The 27,386-nt window shown below is 49.8% G+C and overlaps 2 protein-coding genes across 12 annotated transcripts in view; one reads left to right on the top strand and one right to left on the bottom strand.

Moving 5' to 3' along the window:
* The window catches only part of WDR37 (WD repeat domain 37), a 113,605-nt gene extending 96,048 nt beyond the window's left edge, over nucleotides 1-17,557 (bottom strand). For 4 of the 9 annotated variants that reach the window (XM_021064034.1, XM_021064033.1, XM_005668251.3 and 1 more), the window contains exons 1-3: nucleotides 16,889-17,557; nucleotides 5,957-6,134; nucleotides 673-769 (exon numbers count right to left, since the gene is read on the bottom strand). In XM_021064034.1, coding sequence (XP_020919693.1) covers nucleotides 673-769; nucleotides 5,957-6,134; nucleotides 16,889-17,406 — 793 coding nt within the window. In that variant the 5' untranslated portion in view covers nucleotides 17,407-17,557. 9 annotated transcript variants of the gene reach the window in all.
* Nucleotides 22,415-27,174, top strand: LOC100625049 (isopentenyl-diphosphate Delta-isomerase 1). Of its 3 annotated transcripts, XR_002336466.1 has the most exons (6): nucleotides 22,415-22,763; nucleotides 22,984-23,156; nucleotides 23,406-23,498; nucleotides 24,010-24,140; nucleotides 25,029-26,018; nucleotides 26,970-27,174. XR_002336466.1 is itself a non-coding variant. In XM_013980363.2 (5 exons), exons 1-5 carry the CDS (start codon nucleotides 22,615-22,617, stop codon nucleotides 24,496-24,498), a joined length of 582 nt encoding a protein of 193 aa, XP_013835817.1. In that variant the 5' UTR covers nucleotides 22,415-22,614; the 3' UTR covers nucleotides 24,499-24,737. The 3 variants fall into 3 exon arrangements, 2 of the variants coding, with proteins under 2 accessions (XP_013835817.1, XP_005668301.1); XM_013980363.2 differs by lacking the exons at nucleotides 25,029-26,018; nucleotides 26,970-27,174 and adding an exon at nucleotides 24,463-24,737; XM_005668244.3 differs by having other exon boundaries at nucleotides 22,489-22,763; nucleotides 25,029-27,090.

The raw sequence follows: 27,386 nt of genomic DNA on the forward strand, positions 1-27,386 counted from the left end.
TTCGTTAACCACTGGGCCACGACGGGAACTCCTAAACACGGTATATTTTAAAGAAACAAATCAGAGTTCCCTCAATTTACAGTATACTTTGTGTGGAGAAAGTTATAAAATGCGTTCGTTCTCCATAAAATCACAGCTCAGATGGCAGATGTGGCAAATAGAACACTGGCTGCTCCAAAACAACCAGTCACCATGGGAGCTGGTGCAAAGGCGCCCTGCAGGTGTGACAAGGAGGACCTCTGACCACGATGATGCCACGCGACCCAGAAGGCCGCCTTCCCCCGTGTCCCCAGGAGTGGGTCAGATGCACGAGGAGGACCCCGCCCGCCCCTCTGGAGGGAAAGACGGAGGAAGGTCTGGGAGCTGAGGAGGTGGGAAAGCCAGCAAGAGGGTGGGGCCTCTGTCTTCACGAGGCGGGTCACTGAACCCGCCACCCCCGGGACAAGCAGGACACAGACCCCCTCAGGCTTCCAGAAGGACACAGCTCTGCCAGCACCTGACTCAGCGCAGAGCTGGAAGACACTAAGAGTCTGTGGCTGAAGCCCCGAAGGCTCAGCCAGAGAACAGAAAAGGGACACAGTGGGGACTGCCCACCCACAAAGCCCCCTCTCAAGTACTTGTCTGGAGAAGTGCAGAGGGACAAAAGTACATGAAAATAAGAGAGATACTCACATTCTAAGTTTTCAATATAAAGGTTTTCAAATTCTCTTTCTATTTGACCAAACAATTCCAGAAGCGTACTGCGAACCGAGGAAGGCAGTTTAGAATCCTGCAGAGAAGGAAGATTCTGCTTAAAATGAATGGACACGACGAATGAGAAACTCTGACACCAGCACCAACGTACGTTTCCCAAAGTGAATTATCACTTAGACTCTTATTTTTCATCTTTACATATTTTCTTTCTTTATACACAAACTCGAGGAACTTCAAGTTTCCACAAATTTCTACAGATGAAGCTAAAGACAAATTGTCTTAAAAGGTTACCCAGGGCAGTACAAGATTCACAAACACTTCTTCAAAACATACAATTCTTCTCACAAAGAAAACAAGCCAGCCTTATGCAAAAACTCCCTGATTTGTAAAGACGGAAAGAAGTTGGAATTCTCATCGTGGCAGAGTGGAAAGCAATCTGACTAGGAACCATGAGGTTACAGGTTCGGTCCCTGGCCTCGATCTGTGGGTTAAGGATCCAGCATTGCTGTGAGCTGTGGTGTAGATGTAGATGGCAGACGTGGCTCGGATCTGGCATTGCTGTGGCTGTGGCTGTGGCTGGCAGCTACAGCTCCAATTAGATCCCTAGCCTGGGCACCTCCACATGCTGCGGGTGCAGCCCTAAAAAAAGACCAAAAAAAAAAAAAAGAAGAAGGAAAAAGTTTCCAGAAATGAAACGAGAACCACCCTTTATGCTCTAGCAAATGGTATCATAAATTAATTTTAATAAGCTATTCACTAATAACTGTGCTTCAAGCAGAGTAAACTAAGTGATTTCCTGTAACTCTAACATCATAAAGGAGCAAAAAACTCTCAGCTTTAAGAGCGAAACGTGTATCAGCTACATGAAAACACTCAAGTGCAAGTTCCCAGGAGTGCTTGCTCCCTGGGGCCGCGGGCCTTGACAGGGGCTCCGCACACCTCACTGGGAGAGTCAGAGGACAGCAGCAGTGGTGCCCAACGTGCACATCTGGTGCCAGCCTTCCAGCACTGCCACCAAGAGGCCGGCAGAAGCCATGCTCTACTCGCACCTCCGCAGGGCGCGGCCTGTACGATATTGTGCATGCGCCCCTCCCGGCCCTTGGCGTATTTTCAAACAAAATTCTTAACTATTTTTTTTTTACTATTTTTTTGGCCAAGCCTGAGACATGCGGAAGTTCCAAGGCGAGGGTTCGAACCCACGCCACAGCAGCAACCTGAGCCATAGCAATGACACTGTGGGATTCTTAACCTGCTGAGCCACTAGGGAACTCCTTACCAGGTATTTCTAAAATAATGTTTCAATAGTTTACTGTTGTCAGTGTAATTTTCTAAGTGACTTTGCAAATTTATAAGCAGCATAACCTTTTTGATGTTTAATGCGTTGCAAATACAAAAAAGATATACAATGTTTAGTAAATTCCTTCTCAGATTAACTTCTTAGGAAGTGAGAAATTTTAGGGAAAATGATCTGTAATGACGGCAACATTTTAGCAACGTGTTTTGAAATAACAGCAGAAAGGGAAAGCAAACTTTACAAGCTATATGTGAAGCCACTTGTTTAAAAACTGAATCTAGGAGTTCTCCTGTGGCACAGTGAGTTAAGGACCTGGTGGTGGCTTGGACGGGTTCAGTTCCCAGCTTGGGAACATCTGCATGCCATGGGCATGGCCAAAAACAAATCAATTTATTAATAATAAATAAATAGGGAGTTCCGGTCGTGGCGCAGTGGTTAACGAATCCGACTAGGAACCATGAGGTTGCGGGTTCCATCCCTGGCCTTGCTCAGTGGGGTGACGATCCAGCATTGCCGTGAGCTGTGGTGTAGGTTGCAGACGCGGCTTGGATCCCGCGTTGCTGTGGCTCTGGCGTAGGCTGGCAGCTACAGCTCCAATCGGACCCCTAGCCTGGGAACCTCCATATGCCGCGGGAGTGGCCCAAGAAATGGCAAAAAGACAAAAATAAATAAATAAATAAATAAATAAATAAATAAAAATTGTATCTAGTAGAACTGGTAATAAGCGTCTCACGAAAATGATGAAAAAAAAAAAGAAATCTTAAAATAACAACAAACATAAAACAAACCATCACAGTTAGCATCCGGCGCCCCATCCACCTGCCTTGGCTCTGGGCCGCCTCCCCACAGCCCTCAGCGCAGTCCCCCTTCCCTCCCAAGGCAAGCGCCCCTCCCTGGGTCCCACCCACCTGCACCCATGACGTTTAATGTGTTTAAAGTGCCTGACTACTCAGCAAGCACCATGGTACATTTACCTAAACAGCACAGGCACTTGCACGTAACACGTAATCGTGACAGGAGACAAAACTGAGACACCCGCGCTACCGTCCCCTGCAGAATGCAGACGCTGCGGAGGGGAACACGCGCCCCGAGGCCGCGGGAGCCCAGTGAGAGCTCTGCTCCGCTCAAGTCTCCTGTGCCGTCAGAGGCCTGGACCCGAGGTGAGAGGCGCCCCACTTCTGGTGTCACTCAAGGAAACTCCTGTCCGAACAGCTTCGATGGATGCCTCCGGCTTCTCAGAGAATCAACACTGGGTCACAGCGGCAAGCGGAAGCAGGCGGCGCCGCCCCGGCCACGGTCAGAGGCAGCATCCTCCGCACCTGCACCACCTCCTAACGTGTCCCGGAAGCCTGTCCAGCAAGAAACACCCTCCGCTCAGGTCCCCGGCAGGGCGTCCGCACCCGAGGCCTGCACCTACCATGCCTGGTGCCCGTGCCCAACGCCATCACCACTGTCCTGCCGCCCAGGACCAGCCAGCCCAGCGCGCTTCATCCACCAGCAGGCATGTGCACCAGCGCCGGGGCGGCGCAGCAGCCAGGCTCCCAGGCCTCGGGGCTCCAAGTGACCCTACACAGGGTTACCTGCTGTCCCTACATCACAATGCAGGATGCTGGCAAAAGGCTACTGGGCACCCCACTTCAGGAGTAACTGAGAGGAGGCGGCTCTGCAATGTTCACTGTTGGAAATTTAATCCCAACAATTTTTGAGAGTATTTTAGACTATTTACACTGTCCAGGTATACACATATATTTCTTTTTTTTTTTTTTAATCAGGAATTCCTTTTTTTTTTTTTTTTTTTTGTCTTTTTAGGGCTACCCCCTCGGCACATGGAGGTTTCCAGGCTAGGGGTCAAAGCAGATCTAAAGCCACCAGTTTACACCACAGCCACAGCAATGCCAGATCCGAACCCCATCTGCAACTTCTACCACAGCTCACAGCAACACTGGATTCTTAACCCACTGAGTGAAGACAGGGATCGAACGTGCATCCTCATGGATGTTAGTTGGGTTCATTACTGCTGAGCCATGACGGGAACTCCCCACATTTGACTAAATTTAATTGTGAGTTAATTACGATTTTTAAAACTTCTCAGTCCCACTCAACACACCCGGCTCCTGTCTCCACATTTGACTGCACGGATCTAGAACGTTCCATCACGTAAGCTGCACTGCACAGCTCTCATTCAAACCCTCACGTTCCTCAGAGTTGTGAGCTGACTCTTGTCCCCTCAAACGCCTATGCTAACATCCTAATCCCGGCACTCAGCATGCGACTGTCTCTGGAGACAAGGTTTTAATGAGGTGCTTAGGGAAAAAGACTTCTGTGGGAGTTCCCATCGTAGCTCAGTGGGTTAAGACCCCAACATAGCATCGGTGATGTGGGTTCCATCCTGGGCCTCGCTCACTGGGCTAAGGATCCAGCGTTGCTGTGACCGTGGTGTGGGCTGGCAGCTGCAGCTTGGATTCAGCTCCTAGTCTGGGAACCTCCACATGCTGCATGTGCGGCCATTAAAAAAAAAAAAAAAAAAAAAAAAAAAGACGCCTGTGGCTGACCCTGAGTCCAGTCTACCTGGTGTCCTCACAGGCACCCGGCAAGACAACCCTGCGAGGACACGGAGAGGGCAGCGTCTGCACCAGGAGAGACAACCTGCCCATCTCCTGCTCTCCAAGCTCTGCCTCCAGGACCCGGAGAAATGAACGCCCGCTGTTTACACTCCCAGGCTGCGGTGCCCAGATGTGATGCCTCCGAGCTCACTAAGAACATCAAAGTCATCTTGGAGGCTACTTAAACCTAAGACTTTATTTCCAAAGGGAACTTAAAACGTAACCATGTTCCCCACTCATCCATTCCGTATCTAAGGGGGTTCCAAGCCAAGGCCCACCCCAAACCAGCGACCCCAGGTCTGAGCACAGCTGCCTCCCGCACCCACATGGCCCCGTTCCAGCTGGAGGACGATGAGCTGGTCGAGGTGCAGATTCAAGCCGCATTTCTTGTCACCTCATGGCTGATGGACCAGCTCTAGCCGTGCAGGAATGGTTATAAATTTACATGTGTGTTTTTATCCATATACACTTATGCCCATATGAACACACCCCAAGTATGTCTCTAATTTTACGATGACGTGTGCTTTTATTTGGGCTGCACAACAATGTTCTTTTTAAAATGGAACACGTTTTCTTCATCACAAAGGAACTAGAGAAAGTGTAAGCAAACCTATCTTTATCAATAAAACAGTAGATCGGGAGTTCCCGCCGTGGCGCAGCAGAAATGAATCTGACTAGGAACCATGAGGTTGCGGGTTCGATCCCTGGCCTCACTCAGTGAGTTAAGGATCCAGCTTTGCCTTGAGCTGTGGTGTAGGTTGCAAACGCGGCTCAGATCCTTTGCTGCTGTGGCTGTGGTGTAGGCCGGCAGCTGCAGCTCCACTTAGACCCCCAGCCTGGGAACCTCCATATGCCGCGGGTGTGACCTTAAAAAGACAAAAAAAAAAACAAAAACCTGTACATCATTTAATCCCAGGGACACCAAATTATCAGAAAGACATAATGTAACAAACAGCAGATAACACACTCACTAAGGCAGGACGCAGGTAAAGTCAAGAACAGTTCCTGAAAGATGAGCTTCCAGAAACTCTCCAGAGAACAGGAGATCGTCGTCCCTGACTCTCTTCTCCTGAGTCTGAGACAGAAAGCCCACAACTGCGCTGTCAACTCACCTGCACAAAGAACGGAAACCAGCGCAAACTGGGACGCCCCTGCTGCATTAAGCGCTGTCAACACATCAACCTGCAGCGAGTCCTGCCCACGTAGGCTGCGGCACTCGATGCTGGTTTTAACCGGGCTGGGCAGCGGGCTGTCTGTCTGGCAACCCGCTCTCCTCTCCTTTGGAGCCCTGAACATATCTGGCTATTTCTGAAGCGTGACAAACAAGATCAGCGTCCTCACAGGACACTGATGGGCACCGACTTACCTGTCCCTCTAACATTTCCCTCGGCAGGCCCGTCCGCTCCTGCTCCGAGCTGTTAGTTCTTCGGATGGAAAGGCTATGAGATTTGCGTTTCTGTTTTGCTTGGCGAGCAGCTGAACAGCTCCCGCTTTCTGTGGGCATTACTTCTGAAAGAGGATGTCCTGGCCACTCCTGCAATAAGCTGAAAAGCAGGGAAAGCAAGGACTTTACTCTGATACAGCAAACTAAAGTGAAGAAGAAATAGTGGCGCTCCCGTCGTGGCGCAGCAGAAACGAACCCAACTAGGAAGCATGAGGTTGCGGGTTTGATCCTTGGCCTCGCTCAGTGGGTTAAGGATCTGGCCTTGCCGTGAGCCTGGTGTAGGCCGGTGGCTATATCTCTGACTAGACCCCGAGCCTGGGAACTTCCATATGTCGCAAGTGTGGCCCTAAAAATGACAAAAAAAGAACAAATAGTGACCAAGACAAGGGTTACTTTTCATTCCAAACTTCCTCGCTATGCTCACGTTCACCATGGAAATCGGAATGGGCTGCGTAACAGGTTCCAAGGTAGAGACCACGGCTGTGTTAGAGGTCGATGTTTGTCTCGTTTCATCAACTCCCTCTAAAACCAAACAGCAAAGAAGGGCTTAACAACAAGAACTCACCCTTAGCCCCCTCCTCCAGACCCAGCCCAGTCCCCAGAGGGCGCCAACTCTAACTGCGGATTCCCGACGCTACAGACTCCACAGCAACGTGGTCCAAGTGAAAGCCAACGCCGGCCACACACGAAACTGTCCATTCTCTAGCAACCACATTTAACGAAGGAAAAACACGTGGAATTTTAATGATTTATTTCACCCCACAGGTCGAAAGGGCCAGCGGGGTCCTTCCGGGCCAGGCTTCCTTCCTGCACACGGACGTCTCGCGGGGCGCTCGCCTCGCTGGAACCAGCCGCCCTCCGCGGGGGTTAGCGCTGCAGGTGCACAGCTCACCCAGACGTAATCACACGTCTTCCCCGAACCACGCTGGACAGCACCTGCGCAGTCCTGCTCTCACCGATGCCCCTTCTCCCGGTGAATCTCCGTTAGTGCGTGTAACTTTGGGGAGACGTACTCACGCTCCAACAGCCGACAGTATCTTCAGGCCCTCCACCCACCTCACTCTGCATCAGCTCGGAGTGTCCCACCTTTTCTGGAGCCGCCCCCACAGCCGTCCCTCCCCCAGTCCCGCTGTCTAGAAGCCTCACAGACACGCGCAAAGAGCACATGCCCCCAGAAGGCGCTGAGCCTGATGCCTAAGACCCATCCCGGCTGCCAGGTGCTGCCAGGTACCAACGGCTTTTGACCACTCGCTGCTCCAGGGAGAATGCGGCACATCTGTTTAACCCTTCACCTACCTCAACAAATTCTGCCGCTTCCCCGTTTCTTACTAATACAAATAAAGCCACTGGGACAATATATAGGTTTCTGTGTGAACATGAGTTTCCACTTCTTTTGGATAAAGCCCATGAATATTTGTTTTAAAAAAAAAAAAAAAAAACTTAAAAAGACTTTTTAAATCTCTACTGAGATATAATTCACACACCATGTAAGCCCCTCTCACAGCTGCCCCTCAGGCAACCACTAATCCACTTTTTCTACAATAAACTTGCCTCTTCTGGCCCCTTCCTACGCGGCCTGGGCTACTGCCACTAGCTTTTCTCACTTAGCAGTTTCCACGCTCGTCCGCGTCTCAGCGTCAGCACTGCTCCTTTCTACTGCCAAGTACCCCTCTGTGTGGAGAGAGCAGAGGGCGCTCAGCCATCAGCTGGTGGACAGTACTTGTTTCCATCTTTAGCACCTTATGAATAAGGCCACTTTCAGCAGGGGTGCCGTTTCTGCATCTGTGACTCACTTCCTTGCACACACACCTAGGCATGGACTTGCTGGGTCATACGGTAACTGCTTAGCCACGGTCAGTTTCTAAGAAACCGTCCAACCACCTTCCAAAGTGGCCGTAACCCCTTGCATTCCCATCGGCAGTAGATGAGATTCTGTTCTCGGCATCCTCACCAACACTCGGTACCGTCCCGAGGTCTAACGGTTCTGGCAGATGTGTGACATCTGACAGATGTGTATGTAATATTTGCACTTCCCTGGTGGCTAGTGACACTGGACATCTCTCCATGTCGTCTGTCTGTCATCTGACTTTCCTCTTCAGTGAAAGGTCTCTTCAGGTCCTTTGCCATTTTCTAACAGACCGGTTCACACTGTTGAGACATTAAGAGTTTTTATGCATCCTTCATGAGTTACCTGGCAAATGGGGTTACAAATAGTTTCTTCCAGTCTGTAACCTGCTTTTTCATCCTGTCAGGACTTTTCACAAAGCAAAGCTTGACAACATTTTTCCATGGCTAACGGTGCTGTCACATTGTCAGCGGGCCGCTCCAAGCCTGCTCAAACCCTCCCGAGGTCCTGGCTCCATCGGGAACCACCACATGCTGCTGCTGCTGCTGCTGCTGCCGCCACTGCCGCCGCCACGGCAGGGAGGCTCCTGAGGCTGTGCTGCGTGGCTGGCCGTCCTGCTCTGGTGCAAGGCTCCCCCTGCTCCATCGTGCCATGGGCCACTCCTCAGAACGGAACGGCAGCCCCCCCCCCCCCCCCAGCGGCCACTCCGCCCTGCCGCAACTTTTACATTCACGTGAAGTCAAACTGATCAATTATTTTTCTTCTAAGGATCATGCTTTGAAGTCATGACGAAGAACTTTTCACCAATCCTAAATCCCAAAATGTTTGTTTTCGTCTTAAAATTTTACTTTTACAGGTTACATTTAAATTGATGAGCTATTTTGGGCTGATATTTTTATAAGGTGTGAAGTTTAGATCAAGGGTTTTGAGTTTTTGGTTTCTTCTGGGGGCATCCAATTATTCTAGCACCATAAGCGAAGACTATCCATCCACACTAAATTGAGAAAATCTGCCATTATGGTCAAAAGTCAACCAGCTACAGTTCTCTGGGATTATTTGTTGGTTCTCCATTCTGTTCTGCTCACACAGGTATCTATCCCAGTAAAGCCTTCTCAATGACTGCGCCATCTTGAAATCAGTGATTCCTATCACACACCTTTTTCAAGTCGTCTTAGCTTTTCTGATTCCTTTGTCTTTCCAAATTAATTTAGAATAATCTTTTCTTTATCTATAAAAATCCTGATGGGATCTTGCTAAGAAATGTGTTTGTTCAGGAGTTCCCATCAGTGAACGAATCTGACAAGCACCCATGGGGACGCAGGTTCAATCCCTGGCCTTGCTCAGTGGGTTAAGGATCTGGCGTTGCTGTGAGCTGTGGTGTAGGTTGTAGACTCGGCTTGGATTCCGCGTTACTGTGGGTGTAGGCCAGTGGCTACAGCTCAGATTCGACCCCTAGCTTGGGAACCTCCATATGCTGTGGGTGCGGCCCTAAGAGGACAAAAGACAAAAAAAAGAAAGAAATGTGTGTAATCTGTTCACCAGCGGGGCAAGGAAATGGCAGCATTTTCACGGGCTGAGCCCTCTGGTCTGTGAACCGCATGTCGGTTTAGACCGCCTTTGATTTCTTTCCTCAGCTTTTCAGTTGTCACATAAAAGTTCTACCTATGTTCTCAAACTACACCAAAGGTTTTTTTTTTTTAAGAAATTTTAAATACTGTATTTTTATTTGTTTCCAAATGTTAATCGGTAGTATATAAGAAAGTAATTGAGTCAAAAAAAAAAAAAAAATACAATTGAGGAATTCCCTGAAGGCACCGTGGGTGAAGGATCCAGCGCTGTCACTGCTGTGGCTCTGGTTGCTGCTGTGGCGCAGGTTTGATCCCTGGCCTGGGAACGTCTGAATGCCCAAAACAACAAAAATGCAATTGATTTTGTGTATGAAGCTTGTATCCCACATTCTTGTTGAACCTATTTATTAATATTGGGAGTTTTGGTAGATCCTTTGTATTTCCTTTGTAGACTACTGTCACCTAAAAAAAGGACAGCTTCTTCTTCCTGACCTTTATGCCTTTATTTCCTCTTCTATCTTACTAATTTGGAAATAAATTCCAGTACTATGCTGAATCAGAAGTATCAGCAAATTGCTTTATTCTGATCTCAAAGTAAAAATACTCAGTCTTTACCACTGAGTATGATGCTAGCTGTCAGTTCTGATGTAAATACTGTTTTATCGCTTGAGAAAGTCTCCCTCCATGTTCATGTTCTGAGAGTTTCACGAGTGCTAAAGTCAGTCATACTTTTTCTGCGTCACTTAATACGATCACACAGCTTTTCCTTCCTAGCTTCCTAACAGGACAATTACCCTGATGATTCTCAAATGTTGATCTAACCGTGCATCTACAGAATAAATCCCACTTGGGCGTGGTGCATAATTCATTCAGTTTGTTCCCATTTTCTTTTTGTTTTTGTTCCTTCTGGCCATGCCTAGAGCATGTGGCTGTTCTCAGGCCAGGGATCAAACCCTCACCACAGCAGTGACAACACCGAATCCTGAGCCACAGCAGATTAAGGGAACCCCTTGTGCTTCTTTCTTCTGCCTTCTAAGTTATTTGAACATTTTTTTTTAATTTCATTTTGATTTATGTCAGTTTTTTAAGTTTCTCTCTTCTGCATAAGCTTCCTAGTGGCTACCCTAGGTTATCGTTATCTTTCCACAAGGGGGTCCACGCCCCGCCACTCTACTAGTTCACGGGAAGGTGTGCGACCCACCCTTTCCCCCTCCGCCCTCCCGCGTTCTCCTCTGCGAGCCCCCGCTGCGAGCCGCACCCGACGGTTACGCTTCAACCTGCAGACACACCTCAGAGGAACAGGGACGGCACTCACAAGGTATTTGTTCTCTCCACTGTATGTTCCTCCTTCCTGGCGTTCCCACATTCCTCGCACCATTTCCTGTTTACAGAACTTCCTCTATTACTTTAGGGACGTTCTGCTATCAACAAACCACGCGCAGGATGTTTCCCACTCGACAGAGAATTCTGAGTTGATGCTGTTTCCTTCCACAGTGGCAAAGTGTGTTACCTCCTTCTGACCTCTGCAGTTTGCGATGAGAAATCCACTCCGTTAAAGGGACATTTCCTGGACTCCCACTATGGCTCAGCAGCAATGAACCTGACCAGTATCCATGAGGACTCAGGTTTGATCCCTGGCCTCACTCAATGGGTTAAGGACCCAGTGTTGCTGGGAGCTGTGGTGCAGGGCAGCCACTACAGCTCGGATCCAACTCCCTAGCCGGGGACTTCCATGTGCCGCAGTGCAGCCCTAAACAAAGCAAAGGGGACATTTCTCTCTCGCTGCTTTTTCATCTTTAGTTCTCGGAAGCTTGACTGTGACTACGATGTGGAGCATGGCCTTCTTTGAGTTTATCTTGCTTAGGTTTCACTTAGCTTTTTGATTCTGTAGGTTTATGGCTTGCCGAATTTGGGAAACATTCAGCTAGTTATTTATTCAAACATATTTTCAGCCCTACTGTTTCTCTCCTCTCTTTGGGGGCTCTGATGACAAGAATGATGTCTGTTTTGTTTTGTTTTCTTGGCCACACCCACGGCATGTGGAAGTTCCTGGGCCAGGAATTGAACCCAAGCCGCAACAGAGACTGGAGTCACAGCAAGGATGGAGCCAGATCCTCAGCCTGCTGGGCCACCAGAGAACGCCAAAGAAGGATGGGTCTCTTGTTAAACTCTCACAGATCCCGGAAGTTCCATTTCCTTTTTTCCAGTCTACTTTCTCTGGGATTCGGACTGGGTAATTTCTACTGCTTCATCCTCAAGTTCACCGCCTCCTGCCTTCTGTCCTCTCCATTCAGACACTGAGCCAATCCTAAGCTCACTTATAGTACTTTTCCGTTCTAGAATTTCCATTTGTTTCTTCTTCATATCCTGTACTTCCTCCTGAGAGTTTCTGTTTTTCATTTGCTGCAAGTGTTAGTATCTGCTCTCTGAAGAAATCTTTGCCCGCTTTAAAATCCTTGTCAAGTAATTCCAACATCGCCATCATTCTGATGTGTCCGCCAAGCGCCTATTCCGAGTCCAGGGGCGACGTGCCCGTCAGCCTGGGAGACGCAAGCGCCGGGTGTGTCGTCAGACCTGGACCTGATGCAGGTCTTCTTTCACAGCAGGCTGCTCTGACACTGCCCGGCAGGCCGAGAAGGCGCTGCCTTCTCTCTGCGCGGGAGGCGTACAAGGTGCAGATGGAGGCCGGGCTCCCCACTCAGCCTCCGCTGACCCTGGGGGACGTCCTCCTTGGCACGACCCAGTGAGGTTAGAGTTCAGCCTCTCCCTTAGCCTCTACTCCAACCACCAGACTGACCCGGGGCCTTGTGACTGCACCTACGAGACCTCGCTGCAACCAGGGGTGGGCAGATCCTGGCTCTCTCCTAAGTTTCTTCAGAAGCCACCCCAACAGGAGGAGGGGCTATTCTCTATCACCCCCCCAGCAGAGATGATGACAACCCCAGGTCCTCACCAGGCCTCTCTGATACCACCCGGCACAGTTCATCTGAACACAGCTGGTCAAGGTCAAAGTCTATTCCCCACCCTGCCTTTGGTGGTCAGGGCAAGACGGGGGCTGCCATGTTTTCTAAACACGTCCTGTCTGGCAGGCAGTCCCTTTCTTGGCCTTTTGGTTAGAGAGCAGGCTTCTCTTACGGCTTTTCTGAACCATCTGGTGTTGCTGGCTTCTCTAAACCCAATACTGGGATGTGTGCGGCAAAAAGAAAACCCAGGGAACTCAGATGTGTCACTTCTCAGGTCCTCATACACCCAACCTGTCTACTCTTCCACCCGCTTTCAGTCTCATGTTTGTCTGATATTTAATGTCCAGTGTTTTTAGCTATACCAGAGGCAGAATAGGAAAAGTGAATCTACTCCAAAGCCAGAGATCTTTTGAGTCTCAAATTATTCATGTGTAGACCTTGAGACAAAACGGCAATAAAAGGAGTTCCTGTTGTGGTGTGGAGGAAACGAATCTGACTAGGAACCATGAGGTTGCCATTTCAATCCGGGAACTTGATCAGTGGGTTATGGGTCTGGCACTGCTGTGACTTGTGGCTTGAATCCTGCTGTGGCTGGGTGTAGGCCAGCAGCTGTAGTTCTGATTCTACCCCTAGCCTGGGAACCTCCATATGTCTCCGGGGCGGCCCCTAAAAAGCCTAAATAAATAAATAAATAAAGTTCCCTCTAAGGAACAGCAGGTTAAGGGCCTGGCCTTGCCACACAGCTCAGGTCACAGCTGCAGCTTGGATTTGATCCATGTCTCAGGAATTTCCATATGCTGCAGGTGTGGCCAAAAAAAAAAAAAGTAAATCTTGTTTTACAACACACTAAAAACATTCAAATTGGTCAATTAGTTTTGTGTGTTTAGATTTAAAAAAAATTTTTTTCTTGGACACCCCACAGCATATGGAATTCTCGGGCCAGGGATCGAATCCAAACTGGAGCTGTGACTTACGTCACAGCTGTGGCAACACCAGATCTTTAACCTACTGTGCCAGGCCGGGACTGAACCAGCAACTGCCACACAGACAAGCCAGCTGATTAACCCACTGCCCATAGCAGAACTCCACTACTTTCATATTTACAGACAAAGATAAGAAATCTCAAATGTCAAACGAAAGTCATAACTGATACCAAAACAATCTTCCATGAGGAGTTATTTGGAAAAATTATTTTTGACTGAAAAACGACAGAACAAATCTTGAAATTTAGATCTGAAAAATCTGAGCTATAGAAATTAGAGATACCTGGAGTTCCCGTCGTGGCTCAGTGGTTAACGAATCCGACTAGGAACCATGAGGTTGCAGGTTCAATCTCTGGCCTTGCTCAGTGGGTTAACGATCCGGCGTTGCCGTGAGCTGTGGTGTAGGTTGCAGACGCGGCTCGGATCCCGCGTTGCTGTGGCTCTGGCGTAGGCCGGTGGCTACAGCTCCGATTCAACCCCTAGCCTGGGAACCTCCATATGCCGCGGGAGGGGCCCAAGAAATAGCAAAAAGACAAAAAAAAAAAAGAAAGAAATTAGAGATACTTGTAACAAAGGTGTAAAAACACAACTGCAGAATCTGTGGTTGGAAGAATTTTATATGCATACAAAAAAAAAGATTATATTGATATTTAATTTGAAGTATTTGAATATAAGGAATCTATATTGTTAAACAATTCATAGAATAGCAATGAACAGTATTTCAGTAACTTTTTAACGGAAACATTTAGAAACTATGTAACTGTGCTATATATTAAAGTTGACCAAGAAATCAAACTGACTTAATGGAATCTTAACCAGAAAGTATATTCTTCATAAAAATCAAGGAAGGTGGATACAATTATCTTTTTCAGTAATTACACATACTAAATTATCAACTTCATAAAGCAACTTAGTTGTCAAGAGTTTCAACACATAGATTTATCAGTTACCTCACAGTTTATAAGTTATGCTTTGTAAAGGAACAGATATGTCAAAACCCTGTCAAAGCTCAAAAAAAAGGGTTGTGGGTTTTTTTTTTTTTTTTTTTTTTTGGTCTTTTTGCCTTTTCGAGGGCCACTCCCATGGCATATGGAGGTTCCCAGACTAGGGGTCTAATCGGAGCTGTAGCTGCAGGCCTACTCCACAGTCACAGCAATGCTGGATCCTTAACCCACTGGTTAAGGCCAGGGATCAAACCCAAAACCTCATGGTTCCTAGTCGGATTCGTTAACCACTGTGCCACGACGGGAACTCCTTTATTTATTTATTATTCTTTTAATTTTTATTTTTAAAAGGAGACATTTTAATCAAGCAAATAGCACAGCAGAGAGCTCCTCCCTCTGCTAAGTACATACTGGAAAGTGAAAGCACTCCAGAGAGTCTACACAGTGGTCACATAAAGCGCAACAACTGCAGTGATCAACCCTTCTTCCACCTCAACAACTGTCGCTCTTCAAAAGTCTCACATCACTGCCTCTTCCCATCTCCGTATCTTCATACCTAATCCAAATCGTCACCATCAGCCTTTCTCTAAGCTTTGAATCCCTCCCTCATCCCCATGAACCACAGGTGTGGTTCTGTGGTTTGGGGGCTTTTTTGTTTGTTTGTTTGCTTTTTAGAACCACACCCATGGCATGTGGAAGTTCCCAGGCTAGGGGTCGAATCTGAGCTGCAGCTGCTGGCCACAGCCACAGCCGCGCCAGACCAGAGCCGCCTGTGCAACCTGCACTGCAGCTCACAGAGCAAGGCCAGAAATCAAACCCGAGACCTCATGGATACTCGTTGGATTCATTACTGCTGAGCCACAGCAGGAACTCCTTAAACACATTCTTTAAGAAAGCATGTAGTCCCCTCCAAAAATCAACCTCCCTAATCTACTGCTCAAATAAATGAATTTAATATAAACTCTCCTTCTGCCCAACCCATGTTACATGCTGCCACATGCACTACCCCCTGCATTCAAAACATTACAGTTCCACATCCAGTGGGATTTATAAACATTATCCTTTTAGCAAGAGAAAAACACTTGGCTAAATAACAAATATTATGAACGTTAAACACATGCAAAAAAAATAAAAGGATATAATTTGCATGTGGCCCTTAAAAATACAAAACGTGACTGAATTTCCACAAGAAGGTAGAGTTTTTCACAGCACTTCACTGTGAAAACACCATTACCAAATTCCTGGCGGCCAACACCAACTGCTGAGGGTCAGCAACGAGAGGCGGCCTCGGCGGTCTCCCCTAGGTCACCCTGCCGAAAGTGCCCAACTGGGGACCTAGGCCAACGCTCGGAACACAAGCTCACCGGTTCTGGGGGCATCTCTAACAGGAAAACAACCAAGATTGTTTACAGATCTCAACAGTGGAAAGAATGGGATAGAATCGGGGATAAAGTTAATAAATGTAGAGTTTGCTTCTTAGGAAAACCAGGACTGGAGAATTCAGACAGCTTATCTGTACCCCTCGGGGATGTAAGCTCCAAGTCAGGGCACAGCAGGTGCGCACGGCTGCCCAGAGCCCTAAGAAGAAGGGCACTCGCTGAGACCTCAAAGCGGGCACTTAGCGAGGACGCGAGGCTGGACGTGGACCCGCAGGCAGTTCCTGCCCAAGGTCGCGGCGACCCTGCCGACCGCCGCAGGCCCGCCCCGGGGGCGGGGAGCACAGAGGCCCGGCTGCCAGGGAGCGGGGCGCGCGGCCCCAAGGCGCCCGGAAGGACCCTCCTCGCAGGCCGCCCGGGGCGCGCGCACCAACCACATCTACGACCCGGGGGGTGTCGGGGTAGAAGTCTGGGGCGCGGGGTCAAGAGGCGCGGGATCGGGCTCGGAGGGGTCGGCGGTCGCGGTCCAGACTGGGGACGGGGGGGTCCCGCGGCGCGCAGGTCGGGGGTTGGAGGGCGTGGGGTCAGGGGCACAGGGCCACCCCGCAACACACAGACAAGCCCCGCCCGGCGCGAGGCTGCTGCCGCACACACCAAGGCTGCCGGTCCCGGGCGGAAGATGGCGGGCCTGCACTCACCTGTCACGCCGCCGCCGCGCAGTGCCAGCCGGGCAGTGCGCTGCCGCCCGTGGGTTCCCAGCCAGGGGGCGCCGGGACCTATGCGGACGTGCAGGACACCAAGTCTCCCCGGCCCTGACGCGGCCCCAAGACCCGGCAGCCTGACGCCCCACGCTTCCGGCGCCGGAAGTCCCGGCCCCGCCTCCTCCCCGCGCCGGAAATCCCGCCCGGCGTCCTCCACACGCAGGCGCCGCAGGAAATCCCGCCTCTGGCTAAGCAGGCATGGCCGGAAGTCCAGCCCCCCGCAGAAAGTCCCGCGCGTCACCTGAGCCGGCCGGGGTCCCTAACTGGACAGCGGCGGTGGCAGAGTCGCCGAGGCGTTGCGCGAGCTCGTGACCACCGGGCCCTTGCCCGAGGGATAAGCGCCCCTCTGAAGACCCCTTGGACGGCCAGGCGGCGCCGGGAGCCCAGGGCGCTGAAGACCCGCGGGTACTCACCGCGGCGAAGGCGCGCGGGCGCCCGGGGCAGGCGCCAGTCCGCGTCCATGGGAACCAAGATCGGGCCGGTGGGAACGGCCGTCCCCACTCCTCGCTACCGCGTGTGCCGCAGCCGCTTCCCCGGCGGCGCGGGCGAGGCGGCTGCGCACGGAGCCCGACAGAGTCTGCGGAGGGTGACTCACCCGCTGCCGCCTCGGGTGTGAAATGTGTGCTCGCCATTGGCTACAGAGACGAACAAAGGCAGCCGCGCGCTGCGAAAGGTGGGACTTGAAGGCCTGCTGCCCTTGGTCTAGTTTGGAAAAATCGCAGAGGGCGCAGTAGTCCTCAGCTCTGCCAACAGCCACCTGGGCGTGTAAAGACCAAGTGTGGCGCAGGGAGCATTTTCCTTCTTTTAAAAAATAAAGCGCATTCAGATTCAAGAAGCACCTATGATTTTGCGCAGGAAAACAAATTTGGCGTATTTTGGTATCCAAATAGCCGAACGGCTTGTAGAACAAAACCTCAAGTAACTTAGTCATTGAGCATAACAATAAAACCTTATTACTAGAATCATTTATAAATATTCAGCTAAGGATTGCAGAGGTTGTGGCTAACAAGTAACAATTTTATTTCGGACCTAGGGTGCACATGGCATTCTGTTGGGCATGGGAGCCTATATATAGACTGCTCCATGAACTGCGGTATCATCTCCACCTAATTCACGTGCTAATACATGGTTTGGTTTCGCAGCCACAAAAGTTACTAAATGAAATGACTGCATAAAGAAGTGTCACAAAATTAAGAAGGGAAAGGAATCAATATTTTGAGGGCCTGCTGTCTGCCAGTCACTTCACTTATTTGGTAACTTGTTTAATCCAATAAAGTAAAAATTGTTTCATTATTAGAGAAATGCAAATAAAAACTAAATGAGGTATCACCTCACACTGGTGAGAATGGTCATTATCAAAAAGTCAACAAAGAGTAAATACTGAAGAGTGTGTGGAGAATAGAGAGCCCTCCTACCCTGTTGGTAGGAATGTAAGTTGGTGCACCCACTATGGAAAACATAGGGAGTTTCCTTAAAAAAACTGAAAATAGGGAGTTGCCCTCTAGCTCAAAGGTTAACGAATCCAACTAGGAACCATGAGGTTTCGGGTTCAATCCCTGGCCTCGCCCAGTGGGTTAAGGATCCCAGGTTGCTGTGAGCTGTGGTGTAGGTCGCAGATGCAGCTTCGATCCCCCCCATACACCCCCCCGCCACCACCCCATTGCTGTGGCTCTGCCATACAGCTCCATTAGACCCCTAGCCTGGTAACTTCCACATGCTGTGGGTACAGCCCTAAAAAAAAAAAAAAAAAAATCTAAAAATACTGATACCGTATGATCCTGCAATCCCACTCCTGGAAAAACATGAAAACTCTAATTCAGTAAGGTATATAGACTCCAGTGTTCATAGCAGCAACAACCAGGCCACAGAAGCAACTTAAGTGCTTAAGTGTCAACAAATGAATGGATAAAAATGTGGTATATACATATATAGAGAGTAGTAATCATGAAATAATGCCATATGAAGTAACGTGGAAGACATAGAGATTATCATACTAAGTGAATTCCTAAGTTAGACAAAGACAAATATAACACATGTGGGATCTAAAATAGGACACAAATGAACTTATTTACAAAAGAGACTCAAATAGAAAAACTTGCATGAGTTGCCCTGTGGCTCCATTGGTCAAGGATCCAGCATTGCCCTGAACTGTGTTATAGGTCGCAGATGCCACTCAATTTGGTGTTGCTGTGGCCATGGTGTATCTTTAAATTTTGATCGTGGTCAGAAAAATCATAATGGAAGCTATATGCATATCCACTTCAAAACAGTTCAAGTTAACTTTCCATATTAAGAGATGAATGCTCATACAGCAGAGCAGGATCAAAGGCATGGAATGGTATACATACATCCTGACTTCTGCCATTGTAGCTGAATTCCGTGGTGTAATCATTCTGGACGCATTGATGGCTTCTGGTAAACACGGGTTAGGTTAAGTCATTACAACAGCCTTTGCTCATTGGGATTCCTGTGGGCAGACAGGCTGTGTGGAACATGTAGCTTGGGCCGTGTGGGGGCTGCACTTGGGCTGGAGGAAGCCTGGCAGTGGGGATGCTGGGCCTGGGAGAGCTTTGTCGGGCTCCATGCTGTGCACTGTAGCCTCCCTGAGATGTACCCCTAACGCCACTGGCCCCCTCCCCACGCGGCCGTGACACCGGATGCCAAGTGTGTCCTGGAGGACAGTGTCACTGACAGTTACAACCACTGTCCAACAGTCAGGCCGCACTGCACGGGGAAATTAACCAAAAAAAAGGACTAACGTTCACGGTAAATAGATCTGGATTCTGGAACGTGTGTACCTTCATACTTAAGCTGCACCTTGACTAATGCACTTTTTAAACCCCTGCCATACATTTCTCAGATTTGAAACCTTAAAACAGCTTTACTGTCCCTGAATGCTATGTAATAAGTAACGCAAACGATAAAACTTTTCTTACAAAGCTAAATGTTTTATAAATTCAATAGAAAAATCCCTTTCTTTTGAGCCCTGAACAGTTAATCTCAGGCAAGATCGTGTAGCAAATAATTAACTTTATTGAAAAATAAAAATAAACTACCACGTTTCCTTGTCTAGTTTGTTAAAATCTTGATACAATAACAGCTTAACCTGCCTATGGTAGCTTAAACATGGTATAGAACACACAGCTGCAGAATACATTTTTAAACATTTCTAGTTCTTTCCTGGGAACGTCAAAGCTGAAAGACACGTCTAACTAGTCACTGGGTGGCTCGAGTAGAGGCTTATGCCTGCGCTTGTATGTGCTATTGACAGCTCTTACGAGAACGCCCCCCTCCCCTGAGACCTGATGACCCCCTTAGGACACCTTCTTTTTTTTTTTTTTTTTTTTTTTTTTGGCTATTTCTTGGGCCACTCCCACGGCACAGGGAGGTTTCCAGGCTAGGGGTCGAATCAGAGCTGTAGCCACCGGCCTACGCCAGGGCCACAGCAAGGCAGGATCCGAGCCGCCTGCAACCCACACTGCAGCTCACAGCAACGCCGGATCGCTAACCCACTGAGCAGGGGCAGGGACCGAACCCGCAACCTCATGGTTCCTAGTCGGATTCGTTAACCTCTGCGTCACGACGGGAACTCCCCGCCTTCATCTTTTTAAAGCCAACTGGCTTTCAAATCCAGTCTCCACAACATAAAACCGGTAGCTGGTGGACAAGCCACTGACAAGAGGCACAGAGCAGAGAGCTGGCCACCTAGGAACCTTTCCGCTGCCATACCCCATACCCTATCGCCCGGGAAACAGAAAGGAGGGCTCTGGGAGGGCCTGTCCCTCTCTCGGCCCTGGCAAATGGGCACAGGCACCCGGGGCAGGACAAGTGGCCTCTTCACTCCCCACTTCCTGCTGCTTCGATCCTAGACCTGTGTTCCTTGTTTGTGCACGTTTCCATAACCTGCCAGGATCGACTATGATGGGAGAAATAAAAATCACGAAAAAGACAGTAAACGAATAACCTGCCAGACACCGTCCTTGTCTACAATTAGACCCACTCATCACCTACGTGCTTTAGACCCCAGCTTGACTCTCCACGGGACTGTCTCACATTCATAAAGCCAGCTGTGCGCATGACAGCCGTGTGTGGGACGAGGACACCGTGCTGGGGCCCAGAGCAAGTCCTGACCCACACGCCACCTTGGCCTGTCCAGTCTTCCCAGTGCTCAGTCCTCCCTTCTGGCACCACGTCCACTGGTAAATCCCCTAGATAAGCCCAGAATGTCCCTGCCCTCCACCGTTCCTTAATCCAGGCTGCCCCCGGATCACCTGCCTGGTCACCTGTTCCCACGAGGGCCTCAGGGTCTGGCAGCAGCGGCCAGTCAGGCTTCATCGTTGCCCTCTGCTCAGAATGCACGGAAGAAACACCCCCTGGCACAGAGCACGGCCCCCTGATGCGCCTGGCACCCCTGCTCTGGGCACTCGCTCTGCAGCCTGAGGCTCCTGGCCGTTGCTGAGGGGAACTGGCTGGGCAGGCTCGTCACACGCCTCCTCCTTCTCAACCACTTTTCCAGATAGAGCCCCTTTCCTCACTTTTCTCAGGACTGCTCGGTATCGCCTGCTCGGTATCGTGCGGCCTGGCTGGACGGCCCCGCAACGCCTCTGCCCTGTACCCTCTGCCCCCCTTCCTGCTGCTTCCACCGCTCAGTGGCTCCTGGGAGGCAGGCCCTCCACCCCATGCCTGCCCCACCGGGTGTGAGCCCCGAGAGGGTGGCGGCTTGTTACTCTCTGCCAACTTTTTAGTTTGAACAGTCAGTCTCACACCTAAAGGAGAAAACCAAAGGACAGGATCTTGGCACCGGCGTATCTGAAGGTCGGCGGCCAACCTCTGGCAGAAGTCATGACCCCTCACCCCCTGCGCCGCAGCGTGCACTTCCTAGCAGAGCCTGCGGCAGATGAGCACAGAGGGGACAGCACGCACACTTCTCTCCAAAGCCCAGGTCCTGCCCACACGTCCCCAGTTCTCAAACCCGACCGTGAACTCTCCCTCCCTGCCTCCCGCTCAGGGCGCCCGATCCGGGATCGCACCTGCGGTGGGACTAGTCTCTGAACCCGGAGCAGTTCCCTGGCCTCTGTTAAGGGTCCACACCAATGGACGTCACAAAACGTTCCCTGCCGTACTGGTTCCCGTGACTGGATTCGAATTAAACATTTTGGGGAAGAGCACTCCATCCCTAACAGTGTTCTTGGGGAGTTCCCACTGTGGCTCAGTGGGTGAACAACCCGACTAGTACCCATGAGGATGGGGCTTGGATCCCTGGCCTCACTCAGCGGGTTTGAGATCCGGGGTTGCGGTGACCCGCGGTGTAGGTTGCAGACTCGGGTGGGACCCAGTGTTGCTGTGGCTGTGGTGTAGGCCGGCTTGCTGCTCTTCCAATTCCACCCCTAGCTGGGAACTTCCACATGCCACTAGTCCGGCCCTAAAAAGCAAAAATAAAAAGAAAGAAACAAACAAAACAAAAGAAAACACGTATAGTTATCAGAGGGGTAAGAAGTGAGGGGAGGACTACCTTAGGATTTTGGGATTGATAGGATTTTGCAAAATGGATTTCAAAGTTCTCTACTTGGCACAGGGACTGTTCAACACCTTGTGATGACGATAACGAAAAAGTATGTACATTTATGTGTACGTCCCACTGAATCACTTTGCTGTACACTAGAACCTCAGCACTGTAGATCAACCATCCTTCAATTTCTTAAAAAGCACTGAATTTTCCAGGTTGAATTCCCACACCCGGCGGGAGTGGGCCTGCTCACGTGCAGAGTCCACCGCAATTCAGAGACCGGAACGCCCCGCGCAGGCGCCCCCGACGCCGCAGAGCGCCGGCGTCCAGGGACGTCTGACGTCAGCACGCCTCGGGCGCGCAGATTGGCTGGCTGGCTGGCGCGGCCAAGGCCGAGGGCCCAATGAGCGAGCGGCCGCCCGCCCCGCCCCTTCTCTCCTCGCGCTCTGGGTCGCTCCGCCGACTAGCGGCCGCCGCTTAGCTGCCTAGGGAGTGCGCCGAGAGGAACTGTGCCTTGGCCTGGGGGCCAATCTGCGACCCACCGTCCGGCGAGAGGCACCTAGAGTGCCGGGCGTGGCGCCACCGCGCGACCGTGACGTCAGGCGCGGGCCGGCGCGCCATTGGCCGGCGGGCATGTGGCGCGCTCTGGCGCGAGCAGGGGCGATTGGAAGGGCGGTGTTGGGGGGCGCGGCTCGCGCGAGGGGCGGGCCCTGCATTGGGGGGCGGGGCCTGCGAGAGAAAAGCGCTGCTGAGCGGAGTCCCTGCGACGCCGGGCCGCTGAGGTTCGGAGGCTGGGTCTTGCTGGGGAGACCGCGTCCGGGGCTCGGCGTCGGGCCTCTGCGCGCCGAGGGGGCGGTTCTCCCCCTTACCTGTTCGGGGAAGAAGCCGGAGGGCCGCAGCCACGCGTTGGGGCGGGAGGCTGGCGGGGGCCTGGTGGGTGGGGTGGCGCTCCGCCGCAGGGGAAGCGTGGCGCCAGCCTCTCCGTGCCGCCTCTGGACCCAGGTCTCCAGGACTGCGCGCGCGTTCGCCCACGATGCCCGAGATAAACACGGACCATCTGGACGCGCAGCAGGTGCAGCTGCTGGCGGAGATGTGCATCCTCATCGACGAGAACGACCGCAGGATCGGGGCGGAGACCAAGAAGAACTGTCACCTGAACGAGAACATCAAGAAAGGTGCCTGCGCGGCCGGGGCTGTGCTCCTGACCTCCCGCCGTCTCCCCTCTGATGGGCGCCCTGGAGGAGCACAGGGCCCGGGAGGGGACCCCGTTTGTCCCTCTCCCCTTGCCCCGCCCCGGGGCTCGCGCTCCTCGGTCCGAGCCTTGCAGGGGAGGGAGCAAAAATGGCAGCAGGCTATTGGTATTCTGAAGCCAAGTGGAGAAAAACGAATGATTTTTAACCAAGAGGTATCTCTTTTGCTTTCAGGATTATTGCACCGGGCTTTTAGTGTCTTCCTGTTCAACACTGAAAATAAACTTCTGCTCCAACAACGATCAGATGCCAAAATTACTTTTCCAGGTTAGTGTGCTCAATACACAGTGTTGTTGGGAGCTGTATTTAGTTCGGCTTTGTCAGGTGGAACTTACTGGTACCTGGATCAAAAAAGAAATTTTGTGAATGACTTAGTTTTATATGGGTGCAGTCTGAGAATACAGTACTTAAGGATAAAAACTGCTAGGCATGTGTAGACACATAAGTAGTTTGGAAAGTTGTGTTTTATATTTCTATAGTTCTGGTTAAGGGCTTAATAAAAACATATCTACACATGTCTTTCACAGAATGTTTGCTGATGCCCATTATAACAGATTAAGAAGTCCTCAGGAATCATTTCCGTTTTCTTTTCTTTTTTTTTTTTTGTAAAGGCCGCACCTGCTGCACATGGACGTTCCCAGGCCAGGGATGCAACTTGAGCCTCTGTAGAGACACCACCAGTTCTGGACCTTTTGTTAATTTTAAAACTTAAAGTTGTCTTAATCTTCCTGACCTCCCTTGAACACAAGTTAACATCCCCTGTATCAACATGTTCCAGGTTGTTTCAGTAATGCTTGTTGCAGCCATCCACTAAGCACTCCAGGAGAGCTTGAAGAAAATGACGCGATTGGAGTGAGAAGAGCAGCACAGAGGCGTTTAAAGGCTGAACTGGGCATTCCTCTGGAAGAGGTAAGCACCTGTACCAGCTGAGATCGACAACACGTGAGAACAGTGTTGAGGGAGTTCCAGCAGGCTAAGGATCCAGCCTTGCGGCTGCTGTGGCACAGGTTCAGTCCCAGCCCAGGAATTTGTTTCTACATGCTATGAGGGCAGCAAAAAAAAAAAAAAGTTTTTATTACAATTTTAAATTCAGGTATCGCTCTCTACTTTATAGAGTTTTTAGCCCAAGGAAGACTGTTGAGTAAAGATTAAATTTTGATGTCATAATACTTGTATTTAACTTAGTAACGAAATGCACCAATCTCTCTTTTCTTTTTTTTGCCTTTTCCAGGGCTGCTCTCGAGGCATGTGGAGGTTCCCAGGTTAGGGGTCTAATTGGAGCTGTACTCGCTGGCCTACGCCAGCCACAGCAACGCGGGATCTGAGCCGTGTCTGCAACCTAAACCACAGCTCACGGCCACGCCGGATCCTTAACCCACTGAGCGAGGCCAGGGATCACAACCTCATGGTTCCTAGTCAGATTCGTGAACCACTGCGCCATGACGGGAACTCCATGTTCCCTTTTAGTAAGACCTAAATGAATAAAGTATCTTTTATCTAGTTAAACTGGCTAATTTCTTCTATCATAAAGTAATAATAATATATGAGGGAGAAGGTCACACTTCTAGTTTTAAATACAGTTTTTTCAGGAAATCAACGTCTGTTGTTGGCCCTGTGGAAAAAAGTTCAACACCTAAAACTTTAATACTGTTCCCATATATTCATAGGAGATTGATGTTTCAAAGTCATCATTCCTAAACCAGTTCTGTTGCTCAAGGTCTTCCCTGGAATGTGGGTTGATTTAGATTACTTTTTTATTGTTGAGATTTTGAAGGTGTTTGAGTCTTTCTGTCCTAGGTTCCTCCAGAAGAAATCAATTATCTGACACGAATTTACTATAAGGCTCAGTCGGATGGTATCTGGGGAGAACATGAAATTGATTACATCTTGTTGATGAAGAAGGATGTAACCCTGAATCCAGATCCCAATGAGATTAAAAGCCACTGTTATGTTTCACAGGAAGAACTAAAGGAACTTCTGAGAAAGGCAGCCAGGGGTGAAGTTAAGGTGACTCCGTGGTTTCAGATGATTGCAGATAGGTTTCTCTTTCACTGGTGGGATAACTTAAATCACTGGAATCAGTTTGTTGATCACGAGAAAATACATAGAATGTAAACGCGGAGAGGAACGCGTGTAAAGTACCGACGATTCCTCTACTGAAAGCTGAAGATGAATTTCTTAAAAATTTGGTTCCCCATTGGAACTCATTGGAAACACTGATATTTCACAACCAGAATTTGTGTGGAAAAGAATTCTTAATTCTGTATCCTACACCCCGTGTATGTAAACTGCTGTTTGCCAAAAACATTTCTGAGAGATGTTTGTAAAAAAGAGAGCAAATAAACTTAATTGAGCCTATCTAAATAGCAGGGTCATGACAAATTTGAATAAGTGAAGCTCTTCATTTTTGAGATATGTTATAAACATTTTCAGAAGATTGGTAGAGCCTTTAGACATTTGCCAGCTACTTGACATAGCTTTAAATTTTTTTATGGGCCAAAATCATGCATAATGGAACCTTTTTGCTTCACCGCTTCGAAGTGGTTCACAGTACTTTTCACATTAAGAGATGACTGCTCATACAGCAGAGCAGGTTCAGAGGCATGGAATGGTATATATACATCCTGACTTCTGCCATTGTAGCTGAATTCCGTGGTGTAATCATTCTGGACGCATTGATGGCTTCTGGTAAACACGGGTTAGGTTAAGTCATTACAACAGCCTTTGCCCATTGGGATTGGCAAGCCTGTGTTCAGGATTCCTGTGGGCAGACAGACTGTGTGGAACATGGAGCTTGGGGAGTTCCCGTCGTGGCGCAATGGTTAGCGAATCCGACTAGGAAGCCTGAGGTGGTGGATTCCAGCCCTGGCCTTGCTCAGCGGGTTAAGCATCTGGCGTTGCCGTGACCTGTGGTGTAGGTCGCAGACACAGCTTGGATCCCTGGATCCCGAATTGCTGTGGCTCTGGCGTAGGCCAGAGGCTACAGCTCCGATTAGACCCCTAGCCTGGGAACCTCCATATGCAGCGGGAGCGGCCCTAGAAAAGGCAAATAGACAAAAAAAAAAAAAAAGGAAAATAAAAAAAATAAAATGGAGCTTGGGCCGTGTGGGGGCTGCACTTGGGCTGGAGGAAGCCTGGCAGTGGGGATGCTGGGCCTGGGAGAGCTTTGTCGGGCTCCATGCTGTGAACTGTAGGACAGCAGCCTCCCTGAGATGTACCCCTAATGCCACTGGCCCCCGCCCCACGCGGCCGTGACACCGGATGCCAAGTGTGTCCTGGAGGACAGTGTCACTGACAGTTACAACCACTGTCCAACAGTCAGGCCGCACTGCACGGGGAAATTAACCAAAAAAACGGACTAACGTTCACGGTAAATAGATCTGGATTCTGGAACGTGTGTACCTTCATACTTAAGCTGCACCTTGACTAATGCACTTTTTAAACCCCTGCCATACATTTCTCAGATTTGAAATCTTTTTTTTTTTTTTTGTCTTTTTGTTGCTATTTCTTGGGCCGCTCCCGCGGCATAGGGAGGTTCCCAGGCTAGGGGTTGAATCGGAGCTGTAGCCACTGGCCTACGCCAGAGCCACAGCAACGCGGGATCCGAGCCGCGTCTGCAACCTACACCACAGCTTACGGCAACACCGGATCGTTAACCCACTGAGCAAGGGCAGGGACCGAACCCACAACCTCATGGTTCCTAGTCGGATTCGCTAACCACTGCGCCACGACGGGAACTCCTCAGATTTGAAATCTTAAAACAGCTTTACTGTCCCTGAATGCTATGTAATAAGTAACGCAAACGATAAAACTTTTCTTACAAAGCTAAATGTTTTATAAATTCAATAGAAAAATCCCTTTCTTTTGAGCCCTGAACAGTTAATCTCAGGCAAGATCGTGTAGCAAATAATTAACTTTATTGAAAAATAAAAATAAACTACCACGTTTCCTTGTCTAGTTTGTTAAAATCTTGATACAATAACAGCTTAACCTGCCTATGGTAGCTTAAACATGGTATAGAACACACAGCTGCAGAATACATTTTTAAACATTTCTAGTTCTTTCCTGGGAACGTCAAAGCTGAAAGACACGTCTAACTAGTCACTGGGTGGCTCGAGTAGAGGCTTATGCCTGCGCTTGTATGTGCTATTGACA

This window comes from Sus scrofa, chromosome 10 (genome assembly GCF_000003025.6).
Source record: "Sus scrofa isolate TJ Tabasco breed Duroc chromosome 10, Sscrofa11.1, whole genome shotgun sequence".
NCBI lineage: Eukaryota > Metazoa > Chordata > Mammalia > Artiodactyla > Suidae > Sus > Sus scrofa.